We start from the raw sequence: 13418 nt of genomic DNA, 5'->3' as shown, positions 1-13418 counted from the left end.
TAAAGAAAGCTTGAGCGCCAAAGAATTGATGCTTTTGAACTGTGGTGTTGGAGAAGACTCTTCAGAGTCCCTTGGACAGCAAGGAGATCCAACCAGTCCATCCTAAAGGAAATCAGCCCTGAGTATTCATTGGAAGGAGTGATGCTGGAGCTGAAACTCCAATACTTTGGCCACCTGATGTGAAGAACTGACTTATTGGAAAAATCCCTGATGCTGGGAAAGATTTGAAGGCAGGAAGAGAAGGAGACGACAGAGGATGAGATGGTTGGATGGCATCACTGACTCAATGGACATGAGTTTGAATAACCTTTGGGAATTGGTGATGGACAGGGACGCCTGGCGTGCTGCAGTCCGTGGGGTCGCAAAGAGTCGGACACAACTGAATGACTGAACTGAATTGAACTGAATCAAGCCAGGCTTCAGCAATATGTGAACTGTGAACTTCCAGATGTTCAAGCTGGTTTTAGAAAAGGCAGGGGAACCAGAGATCAAATTGCCAACATCCGCTGGATCATCGAAAAAGCAAGAGAGTTCCAGAAAAACATATATTTCTGCTTTATTGACTATGCCAAAGCCTTTGACTGTGTGGATCACAATCAGCTGTGGAAAATTCTGAAAGAGATGGGAATACCAGACCACTTGACCTGCCTCTTGAGAAACTTATATGCAGGTCAGGAAGCAACAGTTAGAACTGGACATGGAACAACAGACTGGTTCCAAATAGGAAAAGGAGTACGTCAAGGCTGTATATTGTCACCCTGCTTATTTAACTTATATGCAGAGTACATCATGAGAAATGCTGGACTGGAAGAAGCACAAGCTAGAATCAAGATTGCCAGGAGAAATATCAATAACCTCAGATATGCAGATGACACCACCCTTATGGCAGAAAGTGAAGAGGAACTAAAAAGCCTCTTGATGAAAGTGAAAGAGGAGAGTGAAAAAGTTGGCTTAAAGCTCAACATTCAGAAAGCAGAAGATCATGGCATCTGGTCCCATCAGTTCATGGGAAATAGATGGGGAAACAGTGGAAACAGTGTCAGACTTTATTTTTCTGAGCTCCAAAATAACTGCAGATGGTGACTGCAGCCATGAAATTAAAAGATGCTTACTCCTTGGAAGGAAAGTTATGACCAACCTAGATGGCATATTGAAAAGCAGAGACATCAGTTTGCCAACAAAGATCCGTCTAGTCAAGGCTATGGTTTTTCCAGTAGTCATGTATGGATGTGAGAGTTGGACTGTGAAGAAAGCTGAGTGCCGAAGAATTGATGCTTTTGAACTGTGATGTTGGAGAAGACTCTTGAGAGTCCCTTGGACTGCAGGGAGATCCAACCAGTCCATTCTAAAGGAGATCAGTCCTGGGTGTTCTTTGGAAGGAATGATGCTGATGCTGAAACTCCAGAACTTTGGCCACCTCATGTGAAGAGTTGACTCACTGGAAAAGACTGATGCTGGGAGGGATTGGGGGCAGGAGGAGAAGGGGACGACAGAGGATGAGATGGCTGTATGGCATCATCGACTCAATGGATGTGCGTTTGAGTGAACTCTGGGAGTTGGTGATGGACAGGGTGGCCTGGCGTGCTGCAGTTCATGGGGTTGCAAAGAGTCAGACATGACTGAGCAACTGAACTGAATTGAGGTAGGTGGATATCAGAGGTGAAATGAATATGGTGGAGGGGCAGGTAAATAGAATACAGAGGCTAAAAAAGAGAAGGTCTTCTGACCTGTCCCTACAGGTCAGAAGGCTGTAGGGACAGGCTTTGACAACTAAACTTTGCCTTACTGTTCATTCCAATGTAAAATTATCTCATGTACTATTGTAAGCAAGTCATGCAGCGTATTGCCAATTCTTATATAAAAGGGATGCTAGATTTCATAAATCCTATTGAATTTTATAAGCAAGATAGGAAATGGCAACCCACTCCAGTGTTCTTGCCTTGGAGAATCCCAGGGACGGGGGAGCCTGGTGGGCTGCCGTCTATGGGGTCGCACAGAGTTGCACACGACTGAAGTGACTTAGCAGCAGCAGCAGCTGTATTCATACTATTCATTTACAAACCACCGTTTGAAAATGATGGTTTGGGTTGCTTCCACTTTTTGCTTCTGTCAGTATTCATGGACATCTGTTTGTGTGGACATGTTTTCATGACTTCTTGAATAAATACCTGAGAGTGGGATGGATGGGTTATGTAGTAAATGTATGTTTAACTTTGTAAAAAGCTGTCACACTGTTTTCCATACCAGCTGTAACATTTAGCCCTCCCACAAGCAGTTTGAGAGTTCTGGTTACTGCATATCTTCTGCAACACTTGGTATTATCTGTCTTTCTAATTTTAGCCACTTCAGCATATATATGGTGGTAATTACCCTGTGGTTTTATTATGTGTTTCTCTGAAGACTAGTGTTGAGAATTTTTAATGTGTTAATTGGCCATTCATGTATCTTCTTTGAAGTGTTAGTTCACCCATTTGAAACCATATTTTTAAATTGGATTTTGCACACTTAAGAAATTGAATTGACTGTCTTACTTTGGAGTATGTTCTTTATATATTCTGCGTACAATTCCTTCGGATGTATTTTGCAAAAATTTTCTTCCAGTCCATGGCTTGGCTTTTTCTTAACTATATGTTTTAGAAGCAAAAACTTTTTCACCTTCATGAAGTTCATTTATGTCAGCATTTTCTTTTTTAGTTTCTACTTTTAGTGTCCTGTTTAAGAAATCTTTTCTTAACTTGATGTCATAAAGGTTTTCTCATGTTTTTCTTGTAGAAATTTAAAAGTTTCAGCTGTTCCATTTAGGCCTGAGATCCATTTTGATTTAATTTTTATGTATGATGTAAGATAAGGGTTGAGGTTTTGTTTATGTTTTTTGATACTGATATTTGCCTGTTCTAGAACCATTTATTGAAAAGAATATTTTTTATCCATTAAGTTACCTTAGCATATTTATTAAAAATTCAGTAGACTATATTTGGGCTTCCCTCATAGCTCAGCTGATAAAGAATCTGCCTGCAATCCAGGAGACCCCGGTTTGATACCTGGGTCAGGAAGATCCACTGGAGAAGGGATAGGCTACCCACTCCAGTATTTTTGGGCTTCGCCTGTGGCTCAGCTGGTAAAGAATCCACATGTAATGCCAGGGACCTGGGTTTGATCCCTGGATTGGGAAGATTCCCTGGAGAAGGGAGAGGCTACCTACTCTAGTATTCTGGCCTGGAGTATTCCACAGACTCTATAGTCCATGGAGTCTCAAAGAGTCGGACACAACTGAGGGAGTCTTCACACTTTACTTAGACTATATTTGTTTCAGGTCTATTTCTGAACTCTCTTTTGTTCTGTTGATCTACATGTCAGTTCTTATACCAATACCCTGTGGTTTTATAGTAAAAACCATGTAGTGTAAATCCCTCACCTTTTTCTGTATTAAAATTATTTAACTCTTCTATGTCTTTTCTTTTCCATATAAATTCTAAAATCAGCTTGTCAGTGTTAGGGTTTGATTAGAATTGTGTTGGGTCTGTGGATCAGTTTGGGAGGGTTTGCTATCTTAATATTGAGCCTTCTAAACCATGAACATGGTATAGCTCAGAATTGATTTAGGTCTTTTACTATTTTTCTTTGTAGGGTTAAGTATCCTTTTGTGTTTTCAGTGTACAGGTCATGCATAGCCTTCATTAAATATATTCCTAAGTATTTTATTCTTTGATGATACGTGATAAGTTTTTAACTACTTGATTCTATAAAAGCAGATTTGAAATAAGTTAAACAGTATTGCCAGGGTTACTTTTGGTAGAATTAGAAGGAACAATTATTTATAAAACATGGAAAAACAGGTTAAGTATGGTTTGTGAGAAATGTTCACATTTCATTCATATGAATTCAAAAAATTGACATTTTGTAACTTGATATCTTTGTGAGAAACTACTCATGTGTCAATATATGCTTTTCCTTTCTTGGAAAAGTGTTCTTTTAACTTCCAAGAGTTTCATGAATGCAGTACTATTCAAGTGACCCAAATTCTTGTTGAGGTCCTATCTTACAAAGACGTGTGCTATTTCAGCATATTTTATGATACGTGCCAGATTTGGGGGAGGCTGGGGTTGGGTTTTGGTGCCATTTATATGAGTCTTAAAAGAATATCAGATGTTTTGTTGCAGTTACTTGAGATGTTTGATTCTTGAGATCAATTCAGGTTCTTACTGGTTAGGATCAATCTGAACCATTCATTTGAATTCATCTACCATTTTTCTTATTAGGAAGTTACATAGGTCTGTTAAGCTATTTCTTTTTAAAAATTTAAAAAAAAATTATATAATAGGCCACGCACTGTGGCATGTGGGGTTCTAGTTCTTGACTATGGATTTAACCTGTGCCTCCTGCAGTGAAAGAACAGAGTTTTAACCCTTGAACTGCCAATGAAGTCCTCAGTTTCTTCTTAACTTAATTATTTATTTTACTTGTAATGAATTTTATAAAAGTCAAGTCGTTGTAAAATAAGACTTCAGAGCTAAGAGCTTCCTTGCCTCTTCAACTTCTCCACGGCGAGCTTTGCACAATGAAACAGGGAGCACCCTGTAACAAAGGCATTTTGGATAAGGCGTGCATCCAGAAGCTGAAGGGAGAGCTGTATGGACCATAACTTTTATACAAACTGATCAGCTGCCATCTGTGCGCAAAGCCCTGTGATCAGCAGAGACCCGTTCGTGCCACTGATGGCATTGAGTAGGCTGATAGCAGCGGATCAGTTTAGCTGAGCTGTCCTCCAGCAGCTGGTCACGAGGACACAGACCCCACCAAAGTGTAGTCATCGTCAGTGTTCAGTCCTTTGCTGGGTAGATTGTGGCAGGAGACAAAAGCTGCTTGCTCTCTTCACCCCCATACAGCGAGGTAAGAGCCACCTTTTTTCTCTAGAAGGGAAAAATAAGGGCAAAAGCAGCCTCTTTCAACTTTTCCCATGTTGTTTGGATGTATATGTATGCTCATCTTTTCCAGGATAATTGTTCCAGCCAGGTGTGCAGTTCAGCATCCCTTTGGTGGTTGAGAGTAGTGTGTGTAGTACAGGTTGGGTAAATGTCAGTAACAAAACCGCCCTGCTCGGCACATCTAAGCATTTGACCTTGAAGGCTCAGAGGAGAACACACACTGCAGATTTCCCTACTTGCCCTTGACTTACAAGAGTGGATAATGAATTAATAGAAATTGATAAGGAGTGACTGTCAGGCAGCTGCTGTGGTCATGAGGCTGGTATGCGGAAACAGTGCCCGCTTGCACAGCATGCGTAACTCTGAACCGCAGCCAGGAGGGGTGGGTGGGTCACTGAAGCAGGAAATTGGCCGCCGAGAGGAATGCCGGCTCCCCACACAGGCTGCAGCCCGGTGCACCCAGGGAGAGAAAACACAGAGACGATGGGGCGAGCTGGTGGCTGCAGAGACCCGGCTCCTCTAGCAGGAGGCAGCGCTCATGCTTCAGAGGTACTGAAGACAGTGCAGGTTAGATTTTATTTTAAGGGATCAAAATGTTCATAGCGTAAGTAGCAGATGTCTAGTTCTTCTATAGTTAAATAGGCCACGGGCTACAGAGTGGGGAAAACATAAAACCTAGCTCTGAGGCCTTCCCCTAACAGTTTTTTTTCTTTTTTTTTTATTGCGCTCTTATTTTTATAAGCAAAGGTTAAATGTAGAGATTCGCTCTGCAGAGGAGCAAACCTCTGTTCATCGGTGCAGGGTGATGATTATTAGAATACTTCTAAATGAGCCTCCAAAAAGCTGCCTGTTTCATTTTCCCAGTTACTTCTGAAATAGCCTGTTCCAGGCCACACTTTAAGAACTGTTTGTAATTTAGACACACACAACTTTAGTGTGTACTTGGTGTGTGTATGTTTTTAGTACAAATAGCTGTTACTTGTTTTTTTTTTTTTTGGCTTGTTTGTTAGACTAATGAGTGAGGACTAAATATTTTTTAAAAGATTAAGTGATGCCTTTCAAACCATTTTGCTCTTCTGTTAAAATGTATTCCTGTAGAGTCTACTGATTTTTGAGAAGGGAATTGATTGCATCAGCAGTTACTTGTTAGATTTTTCTTTTTCTTAACTGTTTATGCTGTTCTGGTATCTAAAGACAGTTTTTCATGTGAGTATTTTTGGTAAGTCCTACATAGATATTATTGGTTTTGTTTTAGGAGCATCGGGCCAGTCATTTACTTGAAATCTAAATACATTTTAGCAACTGTCTTCATTTTTTAGAAATGAAGATATGAAGAATTGGTATCGGAGAATCACATATTTAAACATTCTGTAAATTAGGACTGCCCACCAGTGTAGGCGCAGTCCGATGGCTGTGTGGATGTAGCCTGACATGAAAAAGTTTACATTCCAGTACTGAGGAGTGCATTCCACTGGGCAGTTCTGACGCACAGCAGGAATGCGGGGGCCCTTGTATACAAAGGGCAAGTTTAGGGACACTGACAGAAGAGGCTTCTGTGCTCAGCCACTCACTGCCTTTTGTAGACACACACACAGTGGTAGAAGCGCTCAGGACTCAACTTGGATGGGAAAATGTGGTCACAGAAGTGCAGGGCAAGGTGGCCTGACCTCAGAAAGAGCCTGCGGAACCCTGCACGGTGAATCACGGCTTGTGGGTATCTATGACAACTAGGTAAGATTTGATACCTACGGACAACTGGTGTTTCTTGTTGTGAACCTTGGACTTGAAAGTTTATCAGACTATTAACATTTTTTTTTCTATTTTACATTATATAGGAGACTACATTTAGTAAATTTTTTGTCTGCGTATATTTTAATTTTTAGTTTGTTCTGTAAGGGGAAAAAAGCTTAATGGGAATGAAAATCTGGATTGTTAAACTGTTTTTGGAACAACCATTCTTCAATTCGTTTTACTGAGTACTGTGAACATTTAGGTATCTTGTATTTGTTATGCTGCAGGTAGTCTTTTCATTAATCATTTTCTGTGAGTTTAACTTTAAAAAAAAAAAATACAACAGAGAACCAATAGTTGACCTAAAGTGAGTCTGCATCACTTCTGGTTGTCATCTTTGGTGGTTTAGTCTAAGAGTATCAGGACGCTCTGAAATTACATTGAGATTAATAGTTGAAAGCCAGGCTATATGCTGCCCTTTGACAGAACAATTTAGAAGGATTTAGAGACTATAGTAATTAAATATTCACACTGTGTAGAATCAGAAGCCTAATGGTGTTCTTACAGCACAAATGCCCTACTTCTCTGTTTCTCCTTATCTCTTTCTAACTTTGTGGACTTTTGTGAAAGGCTGGCATCAAGTGTAGAAAGAACTAACAGGTTTTTTAACTATTCAGACCAAGTCTTATTGATAACTGTTACCTACATCTTTTTTTGAAAGACAGTTAAATAAATATTTGTGTCTCATACACAAATGCATGTGTACGTAGAAAGGCTAAAGTTGCCAGAAGACAATTTTTTAAAGAATTTAAATTCAGAGTTTAAAAAAAGCTGTGTCACTTTAAAAATTAAGGAGCTTAAATTTTAAAAATATCTCTGTTTATCTTGGAACGCTGTATTATGAGTGCCATTTCAAAGAAGCAGATGTGCTAGTAGTTGAGTTTCTGGCAGCAGCTGCCTGAGGAGGCTTGGTTTTTATAGATTTGACTTTCAAACCTTTGACTGTCCCAGGGTAACCCTCAAACACTTGATGGTCATTTGTAATTTTGCTGAATTCGAATTGCTTTCTGAATCGCAAAAGCTGATTTGTCTTTTTCACTCAACTAGCCAGTGAGTGAGCCAACCCCTGAGAATCCACCTTTCCACAGAGCTCTGTTCCCCACTTATTGCTGCATTATGCTTTACAGGTAAATGTGATGCCCTGTAGCAGTATTCCTGAGGATATCTGGGAATTATTACTCATACATGTCAAGCTTACAAGGACCAGAGTTTTTATATTATTGAGTGTGGAAAAGGGCTGTTGAAGAAAGTGAGAGGCTGAGGTCAGTGTAGATCACAGAACCATGCCATGAAGCCTGATGGTGATTTGGGGCATCTCTTTTAACCTATTTTGAGGTAGCTTGGCTTTGTTTTCCCGCTTATGGAATGAAAATTGAACATTTCTCATGAGCAGAGTAGGATGGTGGGTCATACATATTAAAACTCTTTGGGGGCCTTTTTCTAAATCAAAATGTTTGAGGGCCTTTGATGTAGCACTTTGGATTCTGGCATAGCTTCATGTGTGAAGCTGAAGGGGAAAAAAAGGCCAGGAGACCCTGTACTATATGATTTTCTAAGCTTTTTTTCCTCAACTCTGACATTCAAGAAATTCATTTTGTTTTTGAGATGCATTATAGTCAGGAAATATGACATTCTTTTTATAAAACTCATAGTTCGCTGTTCTGCCTGTTATCACCAACCTCTTGTGTACTCATCTTCCATAGAATATAAACTAAGAATAGGGGTGACATTTAGTGAGTTTCTTGTAACCTCTGTGTTGATTGCATAGTTAATGAGTTTGAGCAAACTCTGGGAGATAGTGAAAGACAGGGAAGCCTGGGGTGCTGCAGTCTATGGGACTTCAAAGAGTCGAACATGACTTAGCAAGTGAACAATATTGATTATGTAGTTTGTGTCCAGTAAGCTTTGGAAGACAAATAGGAAGCAGAATTGTACATGAGTGAGCATCTTTCTCTTTCTCCCACTTTCTCCATATATATATGAAGACTGGGCTGGCACAATGGGGAGACCCTCTAATTTATGACCAGGAATAAAACAAAAGTGGAATAATGCTGGGTGAAAGAAAATGTCGGTATAATTGACTCTTCAGAACTGACTTCAGGCTACCAGGGATGAAGGATGGAAGATAAATTGGGAATTTGGGGGTAGATATATATACATGCTATTACATGTAAAATTGGACTTCCCAGGTGGTGCTGGTGGTAAAGAATCTGCCTGCAATGCAGGAGACACAGAGACAAGAGTTTGATCCCTGAGCTGGAAAGATCCCCTGGAGTAGGAAGTGGCAATCATTCCAGTATTCTTGCCAGGAAAATTCCATGGACAGAGGAGCCTGGCGAGCTACAGTCCACGGGGTCACAAAGAGTCAGACATGATTGAGTGACTGAGCACATATATTAAATGGATAAACAAGACTAACCTACTATATAGCACAGGGAACTCTGCTCAGTATTTTGTAATAACCTAAATGAGAAAAGAATCTGAAAAAGAGTAGGTAAATATGTAAGTATAACTGAAATGTTTGGCTGCACACCTGAAACTAACACAATATTGTTAATCAGGTGTACTCCAATATAAAATAAAAACTATAAGCAAGGAAACTAAAAGCAAGGTGAAAAGACAGCCTTCAGAATGGGAGAAAATAATGGCAAATGAAGTGACTGACAAAAAATTAATCTCAAAAATATACAAGCAACTCCTGCAGCTCAATTCCAGAAAAATAAACAACACAATCAAAAAATGGGCCAAAGAACTAAACAGGCATTTCTCCAAAGAAGACATACAGATGGCTAACAAACACATGAAAAGATGGTCAACGTCACTCATTATCAGAGAAATGCAAATCAAAACCACAATGAGGTACCATTTCACGCCAGTCAGAATGGCTGCTATCAAAAACTCTACAAACAATAAATGCTGGAGAGGGTGTGGAGGAAAGGGAACCCTCTTACACTGTTGGTGGGAATGCAAACTTGTACAGCCACTATGGAGAACAGTGTGGAGATTCCTTAAAAAACTGGAAATAGAACTGCATTATGACCCAGCAGTCCCACTGCTGGGCATACACACCGAGGAAACCAGAATTGAAAGAGACATGTGTACCTCAATGTTCATTGCAGCACTGTTTATAATAGCCAGGACGTGGAAGCAACCTAGATGTCCATCAGCAGATGAATGTATAAGAAAGCTGTGGTACAAATACACAATGGAGTATTACTCAGCCATTAAAAAGAATACATTTGAATCAGTTCTAATGAGGTGGATGAAACTGGAGCCTATTATACAGAGCGAAGTAAGCCAGAAAGAAAAACACCAATACAGTATACTAATGCATATATATGGAATTTAGAAAGATGGTAACGATAACCCTGTATGCGAGACAGCAAAAGGGACACAGATGTATAGAACAGTCTTTTGGACTCTGTGGGAGAGGGAGAGGGTGGGATGATTTGGGAGAAGGGCATTGAAACATGTATATTATCATATATGAAATGGATTGCCAGTCCAGGTTCTATCACTTCATTGCGGACTTGGTATCGAAAAGAGATTGATTCCAAGTTAATCAGTGGTATAGTTCAGTCATCAAACTTAACTTCCTTTGCCTCTAACATGTGTTCTTTTTTGGGCAAAGTGGAATTACTACTTTTTAAAATTGAAGTCCTGAATTTTGCCAAAAACCTCAATACCCCTAAAACAAACAAAAGTCTTGATAAGTTTCTCTGATAATACATTTTTAAAGAAATTGTGGATATGCTCATGTGTAGCACATAAAATATGTCATTTTAATCATTTAAATAGTGTTACTTACAATCACACTATTGTGCAATTAATTACCACTGCTGCTGCTGCTGCTGCTAAGTTGCTTCAGTCGTGTCCGGCTCTGTGCGACCCCATAGACGGCAGCCTACCAGGCTCCTCTGTCCCTGGGATTCTCCAGCAAGAACACTGTAGTGGGTTGCCATTTCCTTCTCCAATGCATAAAAGTAAAAAGTGGAAGTGAAGTCGCTCAGTCTGTCCGACTCTTCGCAACCCCATAGACTGCAGCCTACCAGGCTCCTCCGTCCCTGGGATTCTCCAGGCAGGAGTACTGGAGTGGGGTGCCATTGCCTTCTCCTGCTGCTGCTGCTGAGTCGCTTCAGTTGTGTCCGACTCTGTGCGACCCCATAGACGGCAGCCCACCAGGCTCCGCCGTCCCTGGGATTCTCCAGGCAAGAACACTGGAGTGGGTTGCCATTTCCTTCTCCAATGCATGAAAGTGAAAAGTGAAAGTGAAGTCGCTCAGTCGTGTCTGACTCTAGCGACCCTATGGACCGCAGCCTACCAGGCTCCTCCATCCATGGGATTTTCTAGGCAAGAGTACTGGAGTGGGGTGCCATTGCCTTCTCGGTTGCCTTCTCCTACTTGTCTCCAAAACTTATGTTCCATAGCTCCAAACAGAAACTTTGTAACTGTTAGGCATTCCCCTAAGGCCTGGAAACCTCAAGTTTACTTTCTGTCTTTATGAATTTGCCTATTCTAGATATCTCATGTAGGTGGAATCTTATACCATATTTGTCATTTTGTGACTGGCTGTGGCACTTAGCATAATGCTTTCAAGGCTTATCCATGTTGTAACACTTATGAGCTCTTTAGTCCTTTTTATAGCTGAATAATATTCCATTGTCTGTATACATCACATTTTGTTTATCACTCATCTGTTGATGGACACTTGTGGCGTTTTTCACCTTTTGTTATTGCGGAGAGTGCTGCAGTGAAAACTGGTGTACAAATGTTTGGGTCTGTATTTTTAATATTTTTTGGATGTTTATCCAGGGGTGGAATTGCTGGGTCTTCTGTTAATTCTATGTGTAACTTTTAGAGGAACTACCAAACTCTTTTTCACAGTTATGGCACCGTTTTACATTTCCACAAAGGTTCCAGTTTCTCTTCAACACTTGCTATTTTTTTTTTTTTTTGTTATTATTATTATAGCCATTCTAGTATCTCATTCACATGCAGTATCAGATGTGAAATGTATCTTTTTTTTTTTTTTAATTTTATTTTATTTTGAAACTTTACATAACTGTATTAGTTTTGCCAAATATCAAAATGAATCCGCCACAGGTATACATGTGTTCCCCATCCTGATGTGAAATGTATCTTATTGTGAGTTTTTGTTTTGTGTGTGGTGTGTTTGTGTGTGTTTAAGATTTGTTTATTTTTGGCTGTCTGGGTCTTTGTTGCTGTGCTCAGTCTTTGTCTAGTTGCTGCAGTGGGAGCTACTCTTTGGGTGTTCCGGCTTCTCATTGCAGTGATTTCTCTTGTTGCTGATCATGGGCTCTAGGCACATGGGCTTCGGTAGCTTTGTTGCTCGAGGCATGTTGAATCTTCCCAGATCAGGGATTGAACCTGTGTCTCCTGCATTGGCAGGTATATTCTTTACTGCTAGACCACCAGGGAAGCCTGTTTTGTGTTTTTATTTATTTATTTTTCTGTAGAAAGCATAGCCAAGATTTATTAAGCTGTAGTACACTACAGGGAAGAAGGCAATGGCACCCCACTCCATTACTCTTGCCTGGAAAATCCCATGGACGGAGGAGCCTGGTAGGCTGCAGTCCATGGGGTCACTAGGAGTCGGACATGACTGAGCAACTTCACTTTCACATTTCACTTCCATGCATTGGAGGAGGAAATGGCAACCCATTCCAGTGTTCTTGCCTGGGGAATCCCAGGGACGGGGGAGCCTGGTGGGCTGCCGTCTATGGGGTCGCACAGAGTCGGACACGACTGACGTGACTTAGCAGCAGCAGCAGCAGCAGCAGTACACGACAGTCTGGGGGAGAGTGGGCAGCTTGGTGAGTAGCTCCTTGTGTTTTTGATTTACTTTTTTCTAATAACTAAGGATGTTGAGCAACTTTCCATGTGCTTGTCAGCCATTTGGAGAAAAGTCTATTCAAGTCCTTTGCCTATTTTTTAATTGGGTTGTCTTTTTGTTATTGAGTTGTAGGAATTATGTACTCTGGATCTTAAACCCTTCTCAGATATATGCTTTACATATATTTTCTCCTATTTTGTAGATTGTGTTATTCATTTTTTGATAATGTCCTTTGCACCAAAGTTTTTAATCTTCATGAAGTTGATTTAATTTTCCTTTTGCTGCTGATGCTTTTGATGTCATATCTGAGTCCATTGTCAAATCCAAGGTAATGAAGACTCATCCTTGTATGTTTTTTTTTCCCTTAGAGTTTTATCATTTTTGGCCTTCTTACTTAGTCAGTGCTCCATTTTCAGTTTAATTTTGTATGTCACGAGATGTAGGGATCCAGCTTCATTATTTTGGTGTACTACTTAACCCAGTAGTTTGATTGGAGCTTTGTAGTAAGTTTTGAAATCAAAAGCATACTTTCTCTGACTTTGTTGCTTTTCAAGATTGTTTTGGCTAATTAGGGCCTCTTGCATTTTTGTATGAATGTAAAGATTGCTTTTTCCATTTCTGCAAAAACATATTTTGGGGAGGATTTTGATGGAGATTCCATTGAATTTGTAGGCCACTTTGTGTAGTCTCTTTGTTGTTCAGTTCCTAAGTCATGTCCAACTCTTTGCAACCCCATAGACTGCAGCATGCCAAGGCTCCTCTGTCCTCCACTATCTCCCAGAGTTTTCTCAGTCATGTCCATTAAATTGGTGAAGCTATCTAACCATCTCATCCTCTGTTGCCTCCTT

General features: G+C 40.3%; 1 protein-coding gene across 17 annotated transcripts in view; it reads left to right on the top strand.

Annotated features, from left to right (window-relative positions):
- The window catches only part of RAPGEF2 (Rap guanine nucleotide exchange factor 2), a 275356-nt gene that overhangs the window by 127388 nt on the left and 134550 nt on the right, over nucleotides 1–13418 (top strand). The window contains exons 1-2 of one of the 17 annotated variants that reach the window (XM_055550915.1): nucleotides 4214–5474; nucleotides 6509–6656. The exons of 13 other annotated variants lie outside the window; for them this stretch is intronic. In XM_055550915.1, coding sequence (XP_055406890.1) covers nucleotides 6646–6656 — 11 coding nt within the window. In that variant the 5' untranslated portion in view covers nucleotides 4214–5474; nucleotides 6509–6645. Of the gene's footprint in view, nucleotides 1–4213; nucleotides 5493–5549; nucleotides 6657–13418 lie in introns of those variants that run through there. 3 more of the 17 variants (XM_055550914.1, XM_055550917.1, XM_055550913.1) reach the window with 3 other exon arrangements.

Source organism: Bubalus kerabau, chromosome 16, assembly GCF_029407905.1.
Source record: "Bubalus kerabau isolate K-KA32 ecotype Philippines breed swamp buffalo chromosome 16, PCC_UOA_SB_1v2, whole genome shotgun sequence".
NCBI lineage: Eukaryota > Metazoa > Chordata > Mammalia > Artiodactyla > Bovidae > Bubalus > Bubalus kerabau.
This window is presented reverse-complemented; position numbering and strand designations above follow the sequence as displayed.